General features: G+C 45.1%; 2 protein-coding genes across 4 annotated transcripts in view; both read right to left on the bottom strand.

The window, feature by feature from the left end:
• The window catches only part of rassf3 (Ras association domain family member 3), a 43960-nt gene extending 31721 nt beyond the window's left edge, over positions 1 to 12239 (bottom strand). The window contains exons 1-2 of the mRNA XM_064939975.1: positions 11252 to 12239; positions 10083 to 10207 (exon numbers count right to left, since the gene is read on the bottom strand). Of these exons, the coding sequence (XP_064796047.1) occupies positions 10083 to 10207; positions 11252 to 11333 (207 nt within the window). The 5' untranslated portion in view covers positions 11334 to 12239. The remainder of the gene's footprint in view (positions 1 to 10082; positions 10208 to 11251) is intronic.
• Positions 12240 to 20091: 7852 nt separating this feature from the next.
• Positions 20092 to 24052, bottom strand: LOC135516015 (apoptosis facilitator Bcl-2-like protein 14). Of its 3 annotated transcripts, none has more exons than XM_064939974.1 (7): positions 23891 to 24052; positions 22511 to 22899; positions 22258 to 22353; positions 21987 to 22048; positions 21586 to 21732; positions 21173 to 21286; positions 20092 to 21031 (listed from the first exon to the last, which is right to left on the bottom strand). In XM_064939974.1, the coding sequence occupies exons 2-7, from the start codon at positions 22893 to 22895 to the stop codon at positions 20993 to 20995; spliced, it is 843 nt and encodes a 280-aa protein (XP_064796046.1). In that variant the 5' UTR covers positions 22896 to 22899; positions 23891 to 24052; the 3' UTR covers positions 20092 to 20992. The 3 variants fall into 3 exon arrangements, with proteins under 3 accessions (XP_064796046.1, XP_064796045.1, XP_064796044.1); XM_064939973.1 differs by having other exon boundaries at positions 23895 to 24052; XM_064939972.1 differs by having other exon boundaries at positions 23899 to 24052.
• Positions 24053 to 24736: the final 684 nt, after the last annotated feature.

Genomic DNA, 24736 nt, shown 5'->3' with positions numbered 1-24736 from the left:
TGGAACCAACAGATCGGCTACCGTAGGTGCATGGGAGCGTGTGAAAAAAATCACAGGGAATGTCTCAGACACATGGAAACTCATTCTCAGTCCCAACCCCCTCAAACCCCCTCTCCCTTCCCTGGTGTAAAACAATGGACACTCGGCTTGAACCCCGCCCCCCCCTTCCCGATCTCCACAGAGGGAGAGAGAGAGAGAGAGAGAGAGAGAGAGAGCGGTCAGGCAGGCCAGGCTAGAGAGAGAGAGAGAGAGGTGAACCTTCACTCGGCCTGTAGTCTCTGGCTGAAAGCTACAGCCCTTGGCAGACATTAGCCACATTCCTCTGCAGACAGGGGGTTAAGGTTCTCAGCACACTGCTTGTTTACAAGCTGCAGATTTAGTTAGTTATAGGTGAAGGGGTAAGAAGAGGTGAGGGTGAGGTAAAAGGGGTAGGTACAAAGGCTAGTCTGTGGAGAGAGTGTTGTGAGAAAACTGACACTCTCTACTTCAGGCTAATCAGTGAGTGTGGGAGTCCGAGATCCCCTACCTATATCATCTAGAATGACGACATTGTTGTAATAATTCACCCTATTTTATTATCAGGAAGTACAAAAAATATTCCTATGAGCAATGATATATGATGTGCTTGAGATAAAACACAGATGAGGAATGTTCACTCATAAGAGTGATGGATAGCTAGTTTCAGTATACTGTATACAGAGCATTCGGAAAAGTATTCAGACCCCTTTCCTTTTTCCACATTTTGTTACATTACAACCTTATTCTAAAATGGATTAAATACATTTTTCCCTCATCAATCTACACACAATACCACATAATGACAATGCAAAAACTGTTTTTAGACATTTTTGCAAATGTATAAAAAATTTAAAACAAATACCTTATTTACATAAGTATTCAGACCCTTTGCTATGAGACTCGAAGTTGAGCTCAGGTGCATCCTGTTTCCATTGATCATCCTTGTGATGTTTCTACAACTTGATTGGAGTCTGTGGTAAATTCAATTGATTGGACATGATTTGGAAAGGCAAACCTATCTATATAAGGTCCCACAGTTGACAGTGCATGTCAGAGCAAAAACTAAGTCATGAGGTTGAAGGAATTGTCCGTAGAGCTCCAAGACAGTATTGTGTTAAGGCACAGCTCTGGGGAAGGGTATCAAAAACAATTCTGCAGCTTTGAAGGTCCCCAAGAACACAGTGGGCTTCATCAAATCATATCGAATTTTATTTGTCACATGCGCCGAATACAACAGGTGTAATCATATACCGTGAAATCATTCTTAAATGGAAGAAGTTTGGAACCACCAAGACACTTCATAGAGCTGAGCAATCGGGGGAGAAGGGCCTTGGTCAGGGAGGTGACCAAGAAGTCGATGGTCACTCTGACAGAGCACCAGAGTTCCTCTGTGGAGATAGGAGAACCTTCCAGAAGGACAACCATCTCTGCAGTACTCCAACAATCAGGTTTTTATGGTTGATTGGCCATACAGTAGCCACTCCTTAGTATAAGGCACATGACACCCCTCTTGGAGTTTGTCAAAAGGCACCTAAAGGACTCCCATGAGAAACAAGATTTTCTGGTATGATGAAACCAAGATTGAACTCTTTGGCCTGAATGCCAAGCGTCACGTCTGGAGGAAAACTGGCACCATCCCTACGGTGAAGCATGGTGTTGGCAACATCATGCTGTGGGGATGTTTTTCAGTGGCAGGGACTGGGAGACTAGTCAGGATCGTGGGAAAGATGAACAGAGCAAAGTACAGAGAGATCCTTGATGAAAACCTGCTCCAGAGTGCTCAGGACCTCAGACTGGGGTGAAGGTTCAATTTCCAACAGGACAATGACACGAAGCACACAGCCAAGACAGCACAGGAGTGGCTTCGGGACAAGTATCTGAGTGTCCTTGAGTGGCCCAGCCTGGACTTGAACCCGATTGAACATCTTTGGAGAGACCTGAAAATAGCTGTGCAGCGACGCTCCCCATCCAACCTGACAGAGCTTGAGAGGATCTGCAGAGAAGAATGGGAGAATCTCCCCAAATACAGGTGTGCCAAGCTTATATCGTCGTACCCAAGAAGACTCAAGGCTGTAATCGCTACCAAAGGTGCTTCAACAAAGTACTGAGTAAAGGGTCGGAATATTTATGTAATACATATTTCAGTTGTTTATTTTGAATACTTTTGCAAAAATTTCTAAAAGCCTGTTTTTGCTTTGTCGTTATGGGGTATTGTGTGTAGATTGATGAGTTTTGTTTTTCAACACCTGTGGCCATATACGAGGTTAGATCACACCAGAATAGTACTGGATACCTGTCCCTACCCCCTTTGACTTAGCCAAATAAGGCCTGAGTGACTCAACTTTGACTTCTCCTGTGTTTCTTCTGAGGCACTGAGTGCATTGGAGTGAGTGTGTGTGTTGAAATATATCTGCTGCCTCTCTTCCTCTGAGGCTCAGTAACTCACAACATTCCCTGACAGCCAATAAGCACCACTCACTCATGAGCAAACACCATAGGAATGCTTGGATACGGACACTATGCTACTGTAATATATTCCATCTTCGCTTCTGTAGTTACCTAATTTTCACAAGCTCACAACAACAACAAAAAGTTCTTAGTTACGTGCAGACTACTGTATTTCACTTAACTGGTTTCTGAGCTACACAAACCACCCTCCATTTTGCACTTCAAACGGTAAAGAACCTGGCACCAACGTTGACCCCGGAGAGATCACAGGGACTACTATACTGGGTAACATACTTACTCTTTGGGGAGTTGAGCTGCTGCCCATAACTCTACACTCGTCGTTGCCAACACAGCCAGATCAACACTATCCACTTCACACGCTCTCGGTTTTCTCAAATCTAGTTGAATCTCAAGTCTTTCAACGCTCATTTTGTACTTTTATACCTTTATCAGTGACGAATGTGTGCCATTTGCAGTGGAAGCTTATTGGAGAGGAGCGGGAGGAGGAGGCAGCGATTATACGGGTAGATACGGTGGGCGGAGTTCAAGGCAGCATTGTAAACATAAACACACACAGACCCGATTCATACCACACCATTGGCTACCCTACGATCAGCCCATAGGCACAGATCTATAAATGTATAGGGGCAACTTTATCCTACTCATAACTGCAGACAACATAGGAACAACTGCTGCTCACAGGCATAATACTATAGGCAGGTCAGGACTCGCTTAAAGAGTCACAATAGACCTGCTCTCTCCCCGCCTTATGCCCCAGATACAGTAACTAACTGTGGCTCCTTTGTCTGGCCCTTAGATGAACACAGGGCTTAGAATCATCAGGTCCCCACTCTGTCTGTATATTTGAGGGGGAAGCGCAAACACTACCTAGACACCGAGGGGGAAGCACAAACACTACCTATAGACACCGAGGGGGAAGCACAAACACTACCTATAGACACCGAGGGGGAAGCACAAACACTACCTATAGACACCGAGGGGGAAGCACAAACACTACCTATAGACACCGAGGGGGAAGCACAAACACTACCTATAGACACTGAGGGGGAAGCACAAACACTACCTATAGACACCGAGGGGGAAGCACAAACACTACCTATAGACACTGAGGGGGAAGCACAAACACTACCTAGACACTGAGGGGGAAGCACAAACACTACCTATAGACACAGAGGGGGAAGCACAAACACTACCTATAGACACTGAGGGGGAAGCACAAACACTACCTAGACACTGAGGGGGAAGCACAAACACTACCTATAGACACTGAGGGGGAAGCACAAACACTACCTATAGACACTGAGGGGGAAGCACAAACACTACCTATAGACACAAAGGGGGAAGCACAAACACTACCTATAGAGACTGAGGGGGAAGCACAAGCACTACCTATAGACACAGAGGGGGAAGCACAAACACTACCTATAGACACTGAGGGGGAAGCACAAACACTACCTATAGACACCGAGGGGGAAGCACAAACACTACCTATAGACACCGAGGGGGAAGCACAAACACTACCTATAGACACCGAGGGGGAAGCACAAACACTACCTATAGAGACTGAGGGGGAAGCACAAACACTACCTATAGAGACTGAGGGGGAAGCACAAACACTACCTATAGACACCGAGGGGGAAGCACAAACACTACTTATAGAGACTGAGGGGGAAGCACAAACACTACCCATAGAGACTGAGGGGGAAGCACAAACACTACCTATAGACACTGAGGGGGAAGCACAGCGTCGCTACAGTTAAAACACACAGCCACTACAGGCAACATAAAACATCAGGTGAGATTATCCCCTCGTCACACTTGGATTAGACGCAGGCTTTGATGAGCTGTTGGCTCTGTCAACAACATGGACGTCTCCTCTCCTCAGGTCACAACACAATGACTCACTGATTACACTACAGACTGGCAGGAAAGATGGGAGACGATGGGAAACAGGGGAGAGGAGGTGCAGATAAGAAACAATGATACATCCAGTTTTTACAGGCTGCCCTGGAAGTCCTCAGGCTGTGATCGTGATGGGGTTTTGATTGTGATCGTGGCACAGAAGCCACTCTGTCTTGTGGCTCGAAATAAGGTTTTCTTGTAGGGCTGTGAATGATAGGGGAGCTAAGCTGGAACCATAAGGGACTGGGATGACCACTGATGTATCGCAGACCAAATTAATATTGACTAGTAGTGATAGACATTCTAGTTCAATAGAGTTCACTGTAGAGTCCCAGACAATTCTTTGATCCAGACAGTCATGTCTGCTATGTCTGCTGATAGGAAACACTGTCTGTCAGAGGTAGCTGGGTTATGGGGAAAGCCTGGGGATGTCTGGTGTGTTGAAGATGTTATCGTACATCTTTATCTGCCCAGTTTGACACAGAGAGGGAACATTAAAATAACTGGAACACCCTGTCTGTAAAACAGTAACATGATGAACCAATCTGGGCTGAACTCTGACCCCGCTCCTTCACAACTATCACGTAACAATAAAAACCCGACATCAATATCTACAGTAAATCAGGACCGGGTGTGACTTGGTTAACCAAGTCCTTTTTAACTGTGTGTTTCACAATATCCCTGCAGTTGAGGTTAGGTCACTAAAAGGTAAACTATCTTAAATTATAGTCCACTAATCATATAGAACAGAGCTGTTATGCAATATATGATTTCGGGGATTTTGTTTCCGAGTTCTGGGTTGGAGAACGGTTCCAGGACAAGGCACTCTGCTGAGAGGTTGGGTTCTGTTATCAGAGGAGTGTAGGCCTATATCTTATAACGAGAGCCGTGTGACAGAGCAGCCTTTTAGTGATTAACATAGCAAAAGTGAAACAGAGAGTCGTAACAGTGTTCGGGGGTATTTCCACTAAACATTTACATTTTAGTAATTTATCAGTCGCTCTTATGACTTACTGTAGTGAGTGCATACATTTTCAGACGGGTCCCCTGTGGGAATTGAACCCACAACCTTGGCGTTACAAGCACCATGAAAAACCAACAGAGACACGCAGAATTGTATTTAACATTTGGGGTCACGAAGGAAACGGTTGGCCATTTCTGTTGGCTGCACAGTGTGCTGTTGAGGAATCTTCATTCAGCATGAGGTCTAAAGATTTGTTCGATCTATGTAGAGCCTTTCCTGCCATCTTGTATATAGTTACGGTATCCTTTGATTTTGGCCCATAGCTTTAACCTTAGTAATCAGTCGGTCTTCAGATCAGAGTGGATGTTTTCAAGAGGAGCGATAAGATAAGGTAACCCAGCTGAGATAAGGAAGAAAAACTGACTGAAGCAGGTAAGATAGCATACCTATGGCATGACGCAAGCAACCCTATAGGACATACTACATTACCCCGCGCACAACGAGGAGGAGAAGAGGGAAGGGAATCAGGGAGACTCCCGTTAGTCTGAGAGCTCAGAGGGGTGTAGAGTCCCTGAGCATTCCGCCACAGATAAAGAGTTCTGTGAAGGTTTGTGAAGAATGCACATATTAACAGAGGTGTCACAAAGGTCAAAGGTTAAAGTTCAACAACATATGCAGGTGTTCCTAAGCTAACATTTTGGGGTTAACGAGCAGCAAAGAAGCCCAGAGGGAATACATCAACATTCTTCTCCTCCTAACAACTGTTTCCCCCCCCTAGGTCCCTGTGTTTGACTTTCCCATCATACAGGAACAGGAAATAGACCTATTATTTACCGCCTGTCTGGTTAGATAACCTACCAGAGGGCATGGCTCAGCCTATAAGAGTGCAGTAGGGGACATTGTCATATTAGTTCAGAAGTCACTCTCAGCACTGTGCATAGTCACTCAGTCCCCTCAGTCAGAACAACTACCTCTCCAGCTAAACTTACTATACAAGAACTAACTACAGTGTATTGATAACAAAGTATTGAGATAAACTTTTGTTATTGACCAAATACTTATTTTCCACCATAATTTGCAAATAAATTCATTAACAATCCTACAATGTGATTTTTTGGATTTCTGGATTTTTCTGATTTTCTGAAAATTACAGGCCTCTCATCTTTTTAAGTGGGAGAACTTGCACAATTGGTGGCTGACTAAATACTTTTTTGCCCCACTGTACGTCCAGACAGACAGACAGACAGACAGACAGACAGACAGACAGACAGACAGACAGAGACAACCACTAGGTGTTAATTAATCTATTAATCGTGATAGTTACTGAGTAATATTGTAGAGGCCCTCTCTATTCCTAGTTTATTACAGACTCTTCTAAACTAGGATAAGGAGCTCATTGTCTTCCTGTGTCTGTGTCCTCTGGGTATAACAGAGGCTGAGAAGATCCATCCATCCATCCAGCCTTTCTCCGATTCCATTTCCTTCACCGAGACATTTCCTGTCTCATGGGTTCATATCATTATCTGTCCATTTCAGGAGAGTTGGAACCACAGACCACAGAGCAGAGACAGAGAGTTGGACAGAGATAGAGCTACGGTCTACTGAGAGGTTCAGAGTACTTTATATAGGGATAATAAAGGATCATATAAATATAGGATTCTGGTTCTGGGCAGTCACATGGGAGAGTTTGATCAAAACCCAACAATGCCTCCCGCTGTCTGACCCGGCCGCACGTACGCACACACGCACACAGAGACACAGACGACACACAGACACACACACCCAACCATAGATTAACACAGAAACACGACACTGTGAAACAACAACGACAGACATCTGCATGTCTCAGCAGCACTGTTCAGCACTGGTCCCAGGTTTCTGCTGAGCTAACATCTCACCACTAAACTGTTTCACTGCAGTATTGAAGCCAGATTGTTTTTGACAGAGTTGAAGATCACTGACATGCTGAATATGTCCCCCCTTGGTCTGTTTCACCTGTCCTTGTGATTGTCTCCACCCCCTCCAGGTGTCGCTTATTCTCCCCAGTGTATTTATCCCTGTGTTTCCTGTCTCTCTGTGCCAGTTCGTCTTGAAGGTTATTCAAGTCAACCAGCGTGTATTTACCATACTCTTTTTGCTATTCTCTTTTTGCTAGTCTTCCTGGTTTTCACCCCTGCCTGACTCTGGACTACTTTCCTGCCTGCCTGATCATCCTGCCTGGCCTGACCTTGATTCTGCCTGCCCTTCGGTACCTTTTGGACTCTGAACTGGTTTTGACCCTTTTTGCCTGTCCACGACCATTCTCTTGCCTTCCCCTATTGGATTAATAAATATTGTAAGGCTCCAACCGTCTGCCTCCTGTGTCTGCATCTGGGTCTCGCCTTGTGTCATAATAGAATATGATCCAGAGGTGTGTCTATATGGCGTAATGCCCTCACTCTTTCCATCCATCCATCCATCCCACACGAGAGTTGTGTGTGTGTGCATGCTTTGCGTACATTAGGTTGACCAAAGCTCATGGACTTAGGGACAGGGCCCCCACACACACACACCTTACGATTCTCCTGGCACCACAGAGGACAGAAATGTGTGAGGCCACCCAAAACAACCACCGCTATATGTGGCAGCCGGCTCATGTTGCTGTTGGGTGTGCTACAGGCCCAGGTAGTTTAGAATGCGCACGCACGCACACACACACGATGACTCCAGGACTATTAGCTTAGTGGTTAAAGCATTATATCTGGAGTATTTCTCCTGTCTTATCCGGTGTCCTGTGTGAACTTAAGTATGCTCTCTCTAATTCTCTCTTTCTCTCTCTCGGAGGACCTGAGCCCTAGGACCATGCCTCAGGACTACCTGGCATGATGACTCCATGCTGTCCCCAGTCCACCTGGCCGTGCTGCTGCTCCAGTTTCAACTGTTCTGCCTGCGGCTATGGAACCCTGAGCTGTTCACCGGACGTGCTACCTGTCCCAGACCTTCTGTTTTCAACTCTCTAGAGACAACAGGAGCGGTAGAGATACTCTGAATGATCGGCTATGAAAAGCCAACTGACATTTACTCGTGAGGTGCTGACTTGTTACACCCTCGACAACTACTGTGATTATTAATATTTGACCATGCTGGTCATTTATAAACATTTGAACATCTTGGCCATGTTCTGTTATAATCTCCACCCGGCACAGCCAGAGTAAACTGAGTAAATATCAGATGGTGCATCAAAGCAGGGACCGAGAGACTGAAAAATAGCTTCTATCTCAAGGCCATCAGACTGTTAAACAGCCACCACTAACATTGAGTGGCTGCTGCCAACATGGACTCAACTCCAGCCACTTTAATAATGGAATAATTGATGTAAAAATGTATCACGAGCCACTTTAAACAATTGCACTTAATATAATGTTTAGAATACTCTACACTACTCATCTCATATGTACAGTATATACTGTACACTATACCACCTACTGCATCTTGCCATCTTTATGTAATACATGTATCACTAGCCACTTTAAACAATGTCACTTTATGTTTACATACCCTACATTACTCATCTCATATGTATATACTGTACTCTATACCATCTACTGCATCTTGCCTATGCCGTTCTGTACCATCACTCATTCATATATTTTTATGTACATATTCTTCATCCCTTTACACTTGTGTGTATAAGGCAGTTGTTGTGGAATTGTTAGGTTAGGTAACTCGTTGGTTATTACTGCATTGTCGGAACTAGAAGCACAAGCATTTCGCTACACTCGCATTAACATCTGCTAACCATGTGTATGTGACAAAGAAAATTTGATTTGATTTGAAGAGGACAGGCCACCCCTCATAGCCTGGTTCCTCTCTAGGTTTCTTCCTAGGTTTTGGCCTTTCTAGGGAGTTTTTCCTAGCCACCGTGCTTCTACACCTGCATTGCTTGCTGTTTGGGGTTTTAGGCTGGGTTTCTGTATAGCACTTTGATATATCAGCTGATGTAAGAAGGGCTATATAAATAAATTTGATTTGATTGGGCCAGTAACCGAAAAGTTGCTGGATCGAATCCCCGAGCTGACAATGTAAAAACCTGTCATTCTGCCCTTGAGCAAGGCAGTTAACCAGCTGTTCCCCGGGCCCCGAAGACGTGGGCTCCGAAGACGTGGATGTCGATTAAGGCAGCCCCCCCCCGCACCTCTCTGATTCAGAGGAGTTGGGTTAAATGCGGAAGACACATTTCAATTGAAGACATTCAGTTGTACAACTGACTAGGTATCCCCCACTTTCCATTTCCCTTTCCTATTATATAGAGAATGACATGGACAGCTGGTCTCAAAGCATTGGCCCCACCTAGCTAATCCCAAACACGCACCCTTCAGTATGATACCATCAGAGTACCCAGAGCCAAGCCATTTATCCCCCCAAAAAACCCTAAGAGCAACACATCCCCCAAACAGTCACTCACTCCAGCCAAGAGTTCTATGACAAGAGATACAGTATAGAGACAGAGAGAGCGTCATCTGGTGGTACATTTGTGAACTACGTCTCAGTCACTCACTGTAATCACAGGCAGGGCGAATACTCATTCTATACACTCTAACGCCCCCTTGTGGTGAAACACATGAAATACAGTCATAATGTGACCATCACATAATTTAATATCAGCACTCATCTCAAGGAACAAAGTGTTGACCCTTTAATAAGACAACACAGACACACAGAGGGAGTGAGAGAGAAGGTGGGTACTCACAATGGCCGGTGTGTTGTTGTTAAGGTGGTCCTGGCTGAGGGGGGTGTCAATGGCAACAGGACCACCGGGGTGACAGTCCAATGGCACTCGCTCCCGACACTCTGGGTGACACGTATACTTACACCCTGGAGCAGGAGGAGAGGAGCTTGTTAATTAATTGTAAAGAGCACACTCTGACCTGGCAGACTCATAGAGCCTGCATTGTCTCGAGGTGTGTGTCAACGGAGCGGGCGGCATTCAAATACCCTCATTTCATACTTCTAGTTATTCTTCCACCTCTTGAAGACTCCTGCCACTTCCTTGCCAGGAGGAGTTAAAATATTTCATCTGTGTTTGACTCAATAGCAGCGTGATCATTAACAGAGACCCGTGGATTCACTCAGGTCACAAGTACGATGTTAAATACTCAGCCAACCCCTAACAGGTTTCATCCATAACCAAATAACTAATGTATAACCCAGCCACTAACTTATTTAATCTGTAACGCAACCCCAAGCTGCTACGAAAGTATTCCCTGGGACTCCAGGCTCGGGTCTCCAGCAACAGCAATGAATAACCAGACGAGGTTGTGTTGTGTCTGGAGGGAAAGGACGAGATGGAAATGAGGTTGTCCACAGTATGCAAACACTCCCACTGACCCCGTTCACAGTCACCATTGCAAAAATCTTTCACCTGAGCTCTCGAAACATTCAGCTCAGCCAAGTGAAACAGAAGTCACGATTCCAAACTATTCCAAGGGCAAGAAAATGTAAACAGGATATAATACATCGGAGTGACAAAGAACAAGGGGAACTGTTCCGCTGCCCTTCGATCAGATCTGTCTGACAGTCCGGGGAAAAGTCTACAAGTGACACACAAACTTCCTCCCGTGCACACTGTTACTCCGCCGCGGCAGAACAAAAAGGTTGATGGAATCTCTAATGTGTCCTCTCTATCTTTCTCTTTCCCCTCTCGTTCTCTGCGCCGGCTTGGCCGGCATCCAGCAGCCCACTTAGAATGAACCCAGTGTGGAGGAGAGACAGGGAGAGACCGGCTAATAACACAGAATACATTACACATCACTGTGACACTCCCTCTGCACAGTACAGAACATCCAGCGAGTTGTTAGCACCGGTGTACAGGAACAGAGTAGCCTGTGCGCGTGCGTTTGTCTGTGTCTCCTCTCTTACCTGAGGACCTCCTCTTCACCTGCCGGCTGAGCTTCACCGACAGTCTACAGATGGCTGCTCCCATCCCCGACCAGCACACCATTTCCCTCCTGCCTCGCACACTCTTCTCTCTGAAGCTCTCGCTCACTGCTCAACCAATACTCCTTGACCACTGCGCACACTGTAACCACCACTGGCCAGTAGCAACAGGCCCAGCATCGACGCACTCACTCTCTTACACACAGGCACAACAAGCATCAGGAACAATAGCCTGTATGGACTGGGAACCCCCCACCTCCCTCGCCAGCCCAGACCTAAACAGAGACTCATTTGCCTAGCTGCTACCACTCTCTCTCGCTTTCTCTCTCACACTCGCCCACTCACTCTCGGTCTCCCCCTCCCACTCTCTCTGTATGGTAGTGCTGAGTGGGTGATTTGCCTGTCAAATGGAGGCTCAGTGGGTCACAGTGATGGACACACAGACAGTAGTAGAGAAGAGAGAGGGAGAGATGGAGGGGGGAGAGAGAGAGAGTGTGTGTCTGAGCGTGCGAGAGAGTGTGTGCATACGTGTGTGTGGGTGTAGGCCAGGGATGCTCCACTCTGAGCTCACCAGCACACAAAGAGGGTGGTCAGCTCTTGTCTGCTAGGCTTCCTGCCCTAACACTCGCTAACCCTCTGTAGCTCTCGATACAATTAGGCAAAGCCTGGGTATTGTCTCAGCTAGGCCCTGGCGCTGGGACAGAACCAGAGAGGAAACGTTACACTGTCCGTCCACGACGCCATGACATAATAACAAACACCACCACAGGCTATGTCATCAGGCCCTATGCCTGTGATGCATGAACTTAGAGGAGATTTGTCTCGTCCCAGTGAGGAGAAATAAAACACACTTCCATGTCTTACACAACTGCAAAAGACTGACATCTGATGATGATTTTTACTGTCGGTCTGATGAGTTAAGCACTTTTTTTTCTCTGGGAGTCTCCTGGGCCTGTGGGGAGTGTTGTGTGTGGTGCGGTGTGGTGTGGTGTGGTGTGGTGTGGTGTGGTGTGGTGTGTGTGTGTGTGTGTGTGTACGTGCGTGCGTGCGTGCGTGTAGTATAGCTGTGCTGTCTCGTTGATAATAGCCCTTCCTGTAATCAGCCAGGCAAAACCAATCGATCGGACTTAATCAGTGGAGCTGAGAGGAGAACAGAGCGCAAGTCAGCATCTTCCCACACTCCCACAAAGAACAACAACACACTCCACAAACAGATGCGTACCAACACCACTCGCCCCTGAGCCTAGCCAGTGTCAGCTGTGTGTAGTATTTAGAGCTGGCTGTCTAACCATGTCTCTGTGTGCTGGGAGGAGAGATGAGGAACCTGTGGCGACCTTCTCACTGACGTGCCAAGAGCCAATTCAGCCAAACTCTGCCTCCCCCTCCCCACAACACACACATCTTGCAGTATCAATCCCAACATGTAAAGACCATAGCCTTGGTTTTAAAAGCAAGTAAGAGAGGGCCAGACCTTCACCCACAGGACACTGTGTGGTTGCAGAAGACATTACAGTACTCAAGCCTACTCTTCTTGGAGTCCCGCTGTGACCAGGTAGACCTGTGTGTGTGTGTGTGTGTGTGTGTGTGTGTGTGTGTGTGTGTGTGTGTGTGTGTGTGTGTGTGTGTGTGTGTGTGTGTGTGTGTGTGTGTGTGTGTGTGTGTGTGTGTGTGTGTGTGTGTGTGTGTGTGTGTGTGTGTGTGTGTGTGTGTGTGTGTGAGATATAGTTTTCTTATCCTGTAATCAAAGCTGGAGTGAAGCCTTGTGTTTCAGTAGGCACAATAGCTGTATCTGGGCTGTGGGTCGACTGTAATAGGAGTAGAATGGTCTGGGGCTGGAGAGCTATGTGTTTGTGTGTCTAGTCCAGACAGGTGGTGCGTTGTATTTGTTCCTGCGCTTTCTTTAGACTGTAGAATATAGATATCCTTCTTGAAGCAGCATTGCGCAAACTTAACAGCCGTCTTAGTTCCCCATTCCACATTCGGAGACTTCAATTCGGAATTCCACGTCTCTCATTCCTATCTCTCCTCCACTCAGGCCCCCACTAACAAAACACACTGCACTAAAAACACACATACACACTGCCAGGACAGCAGGTGGTCTCAGACCGTGCTGACTGTCAGTGGAGGAGACGGAAGGGTTGTCATTCCACTGTGGTAGTGTTGTTTTCCTAAGTCAACGGTAATCCGTTCCCCATAGATACCAGCGACGGGACTAAACCCATTCCCTCAGCACTTAAGAGCCTTTTCACACATGGCTGCAAAACACCTAACTGAAATGCACACACACTTAATTATGGAACGTGCATATCTTCCACTCTCCCTCTCACGGGTATCCCTTCCTCTGTCTTTCGGTCTCTCTGCAGAGTCTGTCTGTCTGTTTACCTGCCTGTCTTCCACACAAAGTGTTTGTGCTGAGTCTTGGGTGTTTCATGATAGGTCAGGGATGACATTGAGTGATCTGTCTGTGGACACAACACTGCATCTGTGGACCTGAACTGTAGGTCCCAAAGCAATGTGTTTATACACTTATTTTATCTCTCAGCTCATGGCCTTTAAGTGACACCAAACCGTCTGTCTGCCTTACCACCATGCTCTGGGGTTGGCTAAACACAGGCCCAGATACACACACTCTCCTATACAAACGTACTCACCCACACACGGACACACACACAGACACACACACTCACCAGAGTTCCTCCAAAGCAGGCTTAGTTCCAGGCGTCCAGAGCGGCGGATCAGTTTGGGAACACGGAAGAAGAAACCTGATAACCTCCTCAGAGTCCTCCCCATTCCTTTAGCCAGCCCCATTGCTCATTCACTCACACAGAGCTCACACACACTCATACGCTCGCACACCCAGGTTCCAACACATACATAGTGAGCTCCATTTTGCAGAGAGCACTGTGCAGATCCAACATAAGGTTGCCCCGGTCCTGCAAATCCCAGACTGTCTTTCACTCGGGCCCCTCTCTACCCTCTTTCTCCTCCTCTCTTTCTCCCCCTCTATCCTGCCCTGTCTGGCTTTTCTGTGTCATGTCTGGCCTGTACTAGTCCCTCCCCTTACTGTCGCCCCCCCCATTCACCCTGTGCGTGTGTGTGTGCGTGTGTGTGTGTGTGTGTGTGTGTGTGTGTGCGTGAGGATTACTATCCCCGTGAGTACTGGAAATCCCCATAAGGATAGTAAAACAAGGAAAAAGGCTATTTTAGGGGTTGGGTTAAGGGTTATGGTTACAATTAGGGGTTAGGTGAAGGAGTTAGGGTTAGGGGTTAAGGTCAGGTTTAGGGTAAATAGGATCATGAATTGAAATACATTTTAGGTCCCACAAGGATAGTTATACATAAAGTGTGTGTGGTCATTGTGATGGGTCATTAACCTGTCACAATGAGAGAGTAGTGTCTTCTGGAGCCACACTGTCACTGCACCTGCACAAACAGCAGCTGGGCGCTAGGGCAAACACACACGCAGGCAGGCAAGTCCACACAGAGACACACACAGAAACACACACAGAGACACACACAGCCTTCAGTGGAGAATGAAAGCTGATCTAGTTATGGGGAATTACAACAAGTTATTTCCAATCCAGGAGCACAACAGGTCTCTAACACTTCCCTGTGGTGAATGAATGGTCATGTTAATACCCATCTCCTCTGTGTCGAATATGATTTCACCAACTTCTCACCTCTCCATGTAAATGGCTTTAGACAAGGCTCACAGGCCTAGCTGACCATTTGGGCTTATAAGGCCAATGGTTCTGTGTGAATGACAGGGATAAATACCGCCCCAATATATCCACGGGTGATACAATCGGCATCGCACTGCACTATCCATCTGGACAAGAGGAACACCTACGTAATAATGCTGTTCAATAACTACAGCTCAGGCTTCAACACCATAGTACCCTTCAAGCTCAGGGCCCTGAGTCTGAATCCAGCCCTGTGCAACTGGGTCCTGAACTTTTTGACGGGCCGCCCCCAGGTGGCGAAGGTCGCAAACACCACCTCCACTATGCTGATCCTCAACACAGGGGCCCCACAAGGGTGCGTGCTCAGCTCCCTCCTGTACTCCCTGTTCACCCATGAATGCGTGACCACGCACACCTCCAACTCAATCATCAAGTTTGCAGACGACACAACAGTGGTAGGCCTGATTACCAACAATGACGCGACAGCCTACTGGGAGGAGGTGAGAGCACTGGCGGAGTGGTGCCAGGAAAATAACCTCTTTCTCAACATCAACAAAATGAAGGAGCTGATTGTGGGCTTCAGGAGACAGCAGAGGGAGCAAGCCACCATCCACATCTACGGAGCCACAGTGGAGAAGGTGAAAAGCTTCAAGTTCCTCGGCGTACACATCACTGAAAATCTGAAATGGTCCACCCACACAGATAGCGTGGTGAAGAACCTCACGAGGCTGTAGAAATTAGGCTTGGCACCTAGGAACCTCACAGACTTTAACAGGTGCACCATTGAGAGCATCCTGTCAGTCTGTATCAACGCCTGGTAGGGCAACTGCGTCGTCGGCAAAAGCAGGTTTCTCCGGAGGGTGGTGTGGTCTGCCCAACGCATCACTGGGGGCACTCTGCCTGCCCTCCAGGACATCTACGGCACCTTGTGTCACAGGAAGGCCAAGAACATCATCAAGGCCACCCGAGCCCTGCAATCAACCAGAAGGCGAGGTCAGTACAGATGCATCAAAGCTGTGACCGAAAAACAGCTTCCATCTCAAGGCCATCAGACTGTTAAATAGCCATCACTACTCAGCCTCCACCCAGTACCCTGCCCTGAACTTAGTCACTGTCACTAGCTGGCTACCACATGGTTACCTTAGAGGCTGCTGCCCTATGTACATAGACATGGAACACTGGTCACTTTAATAATGTTCACATACTGTTTTTACCCATTTCATATGAATGTACTGTATTCTTGTCCGGTCCATCCTATTCAACTATTGCTGAAAATATACTACTGTATGCAACGTATTCTTCAGATAGAGTACATATTTGATCCACATACTGTCCATAAATCCCATCACATACAGTGCCTTCAGAAAGATTCAGACCCCTTGACTTTTTCCACATTTTGTTACGTTACAGCCTTATTCCAAAATAGTATTTTTCCCTCATCAATCTACACACAATACCCCATAATGACTAAGCAAAGACAGGTTTAGACATTTTAGCTAATTTATAAAAAAATATAAAACTGAAATATCACATTTACTGTTGAAGTCACAAAGTTTACATACACCTTAGCTAAATACATTTAAACTCAGTTTTTCACAATTCCTGACATTTAATCCTAGTAAAAATTCCCTGTTTTATTTTAAGAACGTGAGATGTCAGAGTAATAGTAGAGAGAATGATTTATTTCAGCTTTTATTTCTTTCATCACATTCCCGTGGGTCAGAAGTTCACATTCACTCAATTAGTATTTGGTAGCATTGCCTTTAAATTGTTTAACTTGGGTCAAACGTTTCAGCTACTCTTCCACAAGCATCCCACAAAAAGTTGGATGAATTTTGGCCCATTCCTCCTGACAAAGCTGGTGTAACTGAGTCAGGTTTGCAGCCTCCTTGCTCGCACACACTTTTTCAGTTCGGCCCACACATTTCCTATAGGATTGGAGGTCAGGGCGTTGAGTCATTTTGCCATAACTTTGGGAAGTATGCTTGGGGTCATTGTCCATTTGGAAGACCTGTTTGCAACCAAGCTTTAACTTCCTGACTGATGTCTTGAGATGTTGCTTCAACATATCCACATAATTCTCCTACCTCATGATGCCATCTATTTTGTGAAGGGCACCAGTCCCTTCTGCAGCAAAGCACCCCCACAACATGATACTGCCACCCCCGTGCTTCACGTTTGGGATGGTGTTCTTCGGCTTGCAAGCCTCCCCTTTTTTTCAGACCAGAGGACATTTCTCCAAAAAGTACGATCTTTGTCCCCAAGGTGCAGTTGCAAACCGTAGTTTATGGTGGTTTTGGAGCAGTGGCTTCTTCCTTGCTGAGCGGCCTTTCAGGTTGTCGTTAAAGGACTCGTTTTACTGTGGATATAGATACTTTTGTACCTGTTTCCTCCAGCATCTTCACAAGGTCCTTTGCTGTTGTTCTGGGATTGATTTGCACTTTTTGCACCAAAGTACGTTCATCTCGAGGAGACAGAATGCTTTTCCTTTAATGTGTACTCTTTAATGTGTACCGTAGTCTGGCTTTTTTTATGGCGGTTTTGGAGCAGTGGCTTCTTCCTTACTGAGCGGCCTTTCAGGTTATATTCGATATAGGACTCGTCCACCCAACTTATTGTGGGAAGCTTGTGGAAGGTTACCCAAAACGTTTGACCAAAGTTAAACAATTTAAAGGCAATGCTACCAAATACTAATTGAGTGTATTCAAACTTCTGACCCACTGGGAATGTGATGAAAGAAATAAAAGCTGAAATAACTCATTCTCTCTCCTATTATTCTGATATTTCACATTTTTAAAATAAAGTGGTGATCCTAACTGACCTAAGACAGGGAATTATTACAAGGATTTACATGTCAGGAATTGTGAAAAACGGAGTTTAAATGTATTTGGCTAAGGTGTATGTAAACTTCTGACTTCAACTGTATTATGCACATACAATTATGCTGAGTCTACACACACTCACTCACATAGAATCATCATATACAGTACCAGTCAAAAGTTTGGACACACCTACTCATTCAAGGGTTTTTCTTTATTTTTACTATTTTCTACATTGTAGAATAATAGTGACGACATCAAAACTATGAAGTAACACAAATGTAATCATGTAATAACCAAGAAATTGTTAAACAAATCCCTGGTTCGTGCCCAGGTAGGGGCGAGGAGAGGGACGGAAGCTATACTGTTACACTTTGAAACCATCAATGTACAAGCAATGCTTTTACACGTGTGATGACTGATGGACCACACCGGGCACAGACGTCAGTTCAAGGTCGACTTGTCAACTAATGTGAAATCAACAAAATGTCACCATGTCATTGGATTTAGGTTAAAAGAAATGCCCTTAAATTGATGACTTTTTGCAAATCCAATCAGTTTCTCTACATTGATTCAACGTCATAACATAGATTAGGGGGATTGAAATGACGTGGAAACAACGTTGATTCAACCAGTTTTTGTCCAGTGGGGAGTAATGCAGCAATGATAGGAGGAGCAACAAGAATGTACTGTATCAATCATCAGTAAACAGGTTCCTAGGATATTAGATCGAGGAAGTGAGTGCCTATCAGTGGAAGAATACAGAGAAAGCTGAGCCGAGAGGAAAGCATGTGTACAAATGTACAGTTTATAAACCAGTTTATCAGCACGGTGTGAGTGTGTGCGTAGAGCCCGGCCCTGTGTAGGGGTAGACTGTACGTAGCCATGCCTTCCTGAACATGTCCAACCAACATAAAGTATTCCCAACCCTTGACTTTTTACGTGGATGTCGAGCAATGATCAACAATCGATTTGCCAAAGCTTGAAGAATTGTTTTTAAGAATAATGGGAAGATGCTGCACAAACCAGGTGTGGAAAGCTCTTGGAGACTTAAACCAGAAAACACACAGCTTTAATCGCCGCTGCCAAAGGTGCTCCTACAAAGTGTTGACTCAGGGGTGTGAATACCTGTGTATTTGAGATATTTCCGGATTTCACTCTGAATACATGTCTTAATAAATGTCTAAAAATATTGTATGTAGATGGGTGACAAAAATAATAATAATTTGAATTCTGGCTTAACACAGCAAAATGTGGAATAAGCCAAGGGGTATGAATATATCTTAATATCCAGATTGTATGGAGCCTGTAAGAAAGACAAGTTTTATAAGGCAGTTTAGGTATCCAGTTGATAAATCACTAAATTGATAAGCTTCATACCTTGAGGCTCTCTGTTAACCAGTATGTTGTCTGCTGTAGATGATATTGAGACAGTCAAGCTATCTCAACTGAAACGTAATACAGTTGTAGAGCTCACCTGAACACATCAGGGAGACGTGGAGGATGTATACGCGGCAAACATCGCAGCATGCGCCCGAAAGACCAAGGTAGAAGGTGTGTCCCTCCCCCCTCATCTGGGAGTCTCTCTCACTGGGGAAGAATATGGTCCTCACATCCGGGGGCTTGAACCCTCTTTTCCTACTGCCGCGGCCATGGCAGCCGTTCTCCACGGGGTTCATCACCTTCACCGGCTCCGGTCTTCTCTCTTCGAGGTTTGGTAACGAGTCCGCTCTGATCTTGCACCAGACCGCCTCGATGTTCTCCAGACTCCTGCTTGGAGTAGAGGTATGCCTTCGGGCGGCTCGGACTACCTTGACTTTCGAATGGTACATCCTAGGCGGGTTGAACAATTCCCCTCGACTGTAGTTCGTCTTCAGTGCTGATTTATTAGCGATATCCACAGCTAACTGTGATACGCCGATCAGGCGATGTAGCGCATCGGTGAGTACTTCCTACTTTGGTGCATGATCGTACGCACTCTTTCGGGCACACAGGCGACAGCAACGATGAGTCTTCTTCGCGCGCAACACAGATGAGATACAGAACAAGGTGTTTAGTTTCGTACATGTTACCAACATGTTGAAATCCACAGTGTGAATAGATGACACTGCTTCCTCGCTCTGGCCTGTTCTTGTCTGTAAGCAGGTTGAGCAGGTGCAGGAAACCGTTTAGGTTAATTTCAGTACAGACCCTAAGAAATCTCCCCTCCCTCCATGAGTGACGTACCTGTACACAATACCTGCACAGGAGTGACATACCTGTACATGCATGCTGTGCGTGATGATTGAGATTGCATTTCAATATAAATTACCACTTGGTCCGAAATCTTCAACAGAACTATTTTTATTCAATAGATCAATATTGAAACAAATCGGTCACAAAGCTGTCTAAATCAGTGTTAACATTGAACACTATAATCATAACATGGAATTTGTTTAATTATTCCTAAACAAGTCAGACATTCCAATGCATAGACTCAGCACACAGAATGAAAGTGTGACCATGTAGCAGTATGAATAGATGCACTTCCATACAGTATATGTAGGCTACAGTAGCTGCCCCAGTCTTTGGTCCAGTCATGGTTTAACCATGTAGTGGTTCAATCTCTGGATCAACTGAGGTCATAAGTCCTGGAGGTCTGGTATGTTGACCTCTGACTTATATGCTTTATGTAAACATTATTTGGATCAGACAGTATAGGCTACATCAATAGTCGACAGTCTCATCATCATCATTATTATTATTCTTACAATAAAAAAATAAAATAATCAAGTAAATGTTTGTTTTTGTGTTGTTTTTTTTACATTCCTATAGTTCAAATTAAAATGTTAAAAAAACACCTGAATACAGTACTTTCACATACATTCTTATATCAATGTATAATTCAAAAAAAAAGGAATGGGGTTTGAGATGTACAGTTTCTTATATACTATGGCTCTGGAAGAAAGTCTATATTTCTATGTGCATGTTTCTTTGTGCAAAATCAATGTTAAATTGGGCATGCAATATTAACCTGAGTTGAAACTTCTCTAGGGGTTGGAGTTAGAGGGCAACATCCCAATTCTCCACCCTTTCCCATCATGTATTTAACAATGGTGGAAACTCACTTCACCAATGAAATTATTGATCCATGGAAGAAAGTGCGCAAGAGCATACTTTGGGAAATGGGTGGATAATCAGGAAGAACCAATGGTGTATAGGATGGGGAAAATCCCTCTGACTCAGTCGACTTCCTCCTCATCATTCACAAAAGCTTCCTCCTGTTGAGAGAGAAATGAAAGCTGTATTGACCAACATCTCACAAAAAAACATTGATATTTTTGTCAGCTGTAGATCATTGATAGGAACAAGAAGGTGGACCTCCAGTACTATAGGCAATATATCTCTCTGTATGTACGTACATATCCACCCTGCTGTATGGCCCAGGAAGAGAAGTGATCCTGCAGGTATTTCGCTCCAAATCCCAGCACCCGGCTCATAGGGAGGCTGTCCACCGCTGACAGGCGACTGGTCACCTGGTGGAGCAGAGGGTTGAGACTTGACACAAAATGGCTGCCATGCAACCAATGGGTATACATGCTTGTGGTACTCCAATGGGTGATTTAGCCGCAAACAATGTAAAGCACTTACAGGGACAGTTTCTAAGACCCAGATTAAGCTTATTTCTGCAGTAAAAAACACTTTCAATAGGGATTCTTGAGCATGCATTTTAGTCCAGGAGTATGTTTAAATATGTGTCTGGAAAAATGGCCATTAGTTAGAAAAAGGATTGGGAAAAAAATGTTTTATGTAAATGTAATTCTGTCATGATTACCTCACAAGTCATGGCGATTTGGGCTGTGGGTGACCCCTGAGTGCTGGGGTCCGAGGTCAGGCCAAGTCTGCCGAGGAAGGTGGAGATTGTCCTCTCATACAAGCTGTAGCCAAAGAGCTCTGAGGAAAGCGAGGCGTCCTTCAGGACCTGCCAGGGACATGATAGAGGACAGTAAAGTTTACACCCCAATCCCACAAGTATTTTCTGGGTGAATGCCCATGAGATGAAAAATGGATGAATGATAAATGCAACACCATTTCTTCCATTTCTCTTTGTGAGGGGATTCCAGTCTTGCAGATAGACTAATATTATCTGTGTGTAGAGGGACACCAAGTGGGCAGAGAACTACACAATCACACAGGTTCTACCTACAGAAACGGATATTTCCTGCCATACTTTACCTCCTCATTGAGTTTGTCTCCCGCTCCTCTCAGCAGAAGCCCCACCAGCCTCTCTATAGCATCTGAAAGGCAGAGATAAGAGGGTAAGGGTTAGAGGTCATAGGTATAAAAAACAAACAAAGAGGAGTTCAGGGTCGTATTGATTAAGGCACATCGTAGAAAAACGTTTTTACTTGCAATTCTTATTTGACAAGATCAGGTAGTCCCTCCCATTTTCCATTTGGTGCCTAATGAAAACATCCCATATATGACGGCTGAGTTGGTCTTATACCTTCCTCTCCGTCAGTCTCCAGGTCCCCATGACTGAAGGTCACTCCGTCAGCAATCTGAGTCAACCGGTCAGCTACCTCCCCCAGCTCATCTCTCGCTAAACCGGAAACAAACACACAGCTTCAGTATACTTGGCATGACAACAAACCATCTGCCTAAAGAAGAAACATACTTTAAAATGTAAGGAACAGTTTTACACCAACACATGCAATCAAACAACCCTCCCGTCTCTCCTTCCCCTGATACAAACTCACAGTTGCCAAAGGATCTGAAGGAGGACCTCTGGGTGCCCGTTGGTGGTGATGGTGTTCTTGGTGGTCCTGATGCTACAGCTGTACTGTCTCTGTGGGGTCGGATACAGCTCAACAAGCTCTGCAGCCTCATTCTTATCCCCTTCTTCTTCCTCTTCTTCTCCTTCTTTATAAATGTGTCTGCATGGCCCTCTAGTGTCTGTGCACCACCCGGCTGGGTGTCTGTGCCTTGAGGTACCGGGCACAACACCTCCCTAGGTCTCCTCCTCTGGGCGTACGCCATCATCAGCCTGAACTCCACACTGTCCTCCATATCCCCTGGCAGGCCAGCTTTGGCACTCCCATTCACATTACTGTTGGTACTCCCATTGGCATTGCTGTTTGCCATCTCCCTAAACAAAAATAAACAAATGAGGAACAGGAAGTGAGTGTATAGCTGCAACAGTCTATTACTAAAATCCAACAACATTGATCTGTAAGTTTTCCAATGCAGTTTAAAAACAGTTTATGAATGTATACTTTCCTGGAAGAGTGCAATGCACAGTCCCCCCAAACAGCACAGTGGGAATAGAGAATGAGAATTTACACTGAAAAAAAACATTAAAACAACCTCCAGAGAGCAGCAGCACTCATATGGTGGTAAAGGGCGTAATTGATGCCAAAAAATTGGAAAACAACATACCAAGGCACACCCTTTTGTCCTGTGATTTCTGAGTCTGACATGACATCAATATGTGACAGGTAGCATAGTGGTTAGGGCTTTGGGCCAGTATCTGAAAGGTTGCTAGTTTGAAGGTGAAAAATATGTAAATGTGACCGTGAGCAAAGCACTTGGAGTTGGGACATGCAAAAATGTGTATATTTCCAATGCGCATACAAGTACAACACACTTGTAGCTGCCTAAATGTGTTAAATAGGACAAATAAGTACCCACCAAATTATAATCACTTTAAATTATTCAGAATGTCTTAAATAGTAGTGTGTACAATCAAAAACGGATCTTTTGACCAATGTGTAAAATAAAATGTGTTAATTGTGTAGATACTCCTCTAAGAAAGCCAATGGCTCAAACCTCATGTCGCCAACATAATTCGTTCAAAGGTTATTGGAGGGGATAATTCAATGGTGGCATGAGGGGGAAAAAATAAATAATTCTGACAGGGGGGAGATTTTCGGCACAATATCGAGATAAGATATATATATCGACTTTGAGACATTACATGTAGTATTTTCATATTAATGCGAAATTCTTGTTCGGAAGATTTCTCACAAAAACGTCTACTACCAGGCGCGTACTGGGAAACTAACCAGGGACAGTAAAACTTTAACAAAGTTTAAGTTAATAAATCGGCACCTACTTATTTATCAAATAAAAAGCCATACCTACTTACGTATAACAGTACTACGTCTGCGCTAGTTGCCAACGTTTTAAGTTACAAATTCGCCGGTGAATGCGCGTTCTTCGGATTCTTAAAACTCGTTCTGGCTGCTAGCTGCTGCCTGTCCGACTGACTCCTGGTGTTTCTTTATAACCTGTCTTCCGTAAACGTCAGAGCGACGTTTGTATGTGGTCGAAATTGAAACCAAGTTGGCATGACGATTGTTTTACCTACTTGTGAGAACCCCCAAATAGTGACACGTCAACCCCGTGATAAATTAGTCATGTTAAATAAACAAAACAATGACATTGCTATTTTATCTGTTCTTCTAAATTGATAGTTATTCACATATTAGGACACAATTAAACAATCCGTTGGTGTTGGACTATTCCTAATGTCTATCAAATGTATCCCCTTCCAAAAATAATACATACTTTAACTGCTTGCCAGTCTGTTCCCTGTCTGTATAGGCCATGTCAACCTGCTGGCTGTAATGGGTAAAGGTTGTGACTATATTGCAGGCATAGTCTATGACTGATATACGTCTCCCTGAGACTGGATAGAGGGATTCAGCCACCTTCAAAATGGACAACAATAATATTCTATTCCTTAAGGAAATCCCCAGAGTTAGTTTTTGCAGGCACCCATGATATTCAACCACCCTACTATTTGTCCTCTATCCCACTCTGAATGTCGGGAGTCTTTCACAGGCTTGTGTAAATGTGACTTCTCTTTTGCCCCACCTCAACAACAAACAATCATTCAAAACACAGGAAATAAAGTCAGAGGCAAGCAATAGTATTTTCTCTTGGAAAATGTCTCCTGTGACATGCCCTCAGTTAGCCTACCA

The sequence above is a fragment of the Oncorhynchus masou genome, chromosome 27, assembly GCF_036934945.1.
Source record: "Oncorhynchus masou masou isolate Uvic2021 chromosome 27, UVic_Omas_1.1, whole genome shotgun sequence".
Classification (NCBI taxonomy): Eukaryota; Metazoa; Chordata; class Actinopteri; order Salmoniformes; family Salmonidae; genus Oncorhynchus; species Oncorhynchus masou.
Note: the sequence above shows the minus strand (reverse complement) of the source record. Positions and strands in the feature narration are given on the sequence as shown.

Excerpts from the sequence above, each read along its gene's own strand:
- LOC135516015 (XM_064939974.1), bottom strand. The coding sequence starts at position 22,895 with ATGGCAAACAGCAATGCCAATGGGAGTACCAACAGTAATGTGAATGGG. Across the intron at positions 22,049-22,257 it reads GGAGACTGACGGAGAGGAAG|ATGCTATAGAGAGGCTGGTG; the intron begins GTATAAGACCAA and ends TCTGCCTTTCAG. Across the intron at positions 21,287-21,585 it reads AAATCGCCATGACTTGTGAG|GTGACCAGTCGCCTGTCAGC; the intron begins GTAATCATGACA and ends CTGCTCCACCAG.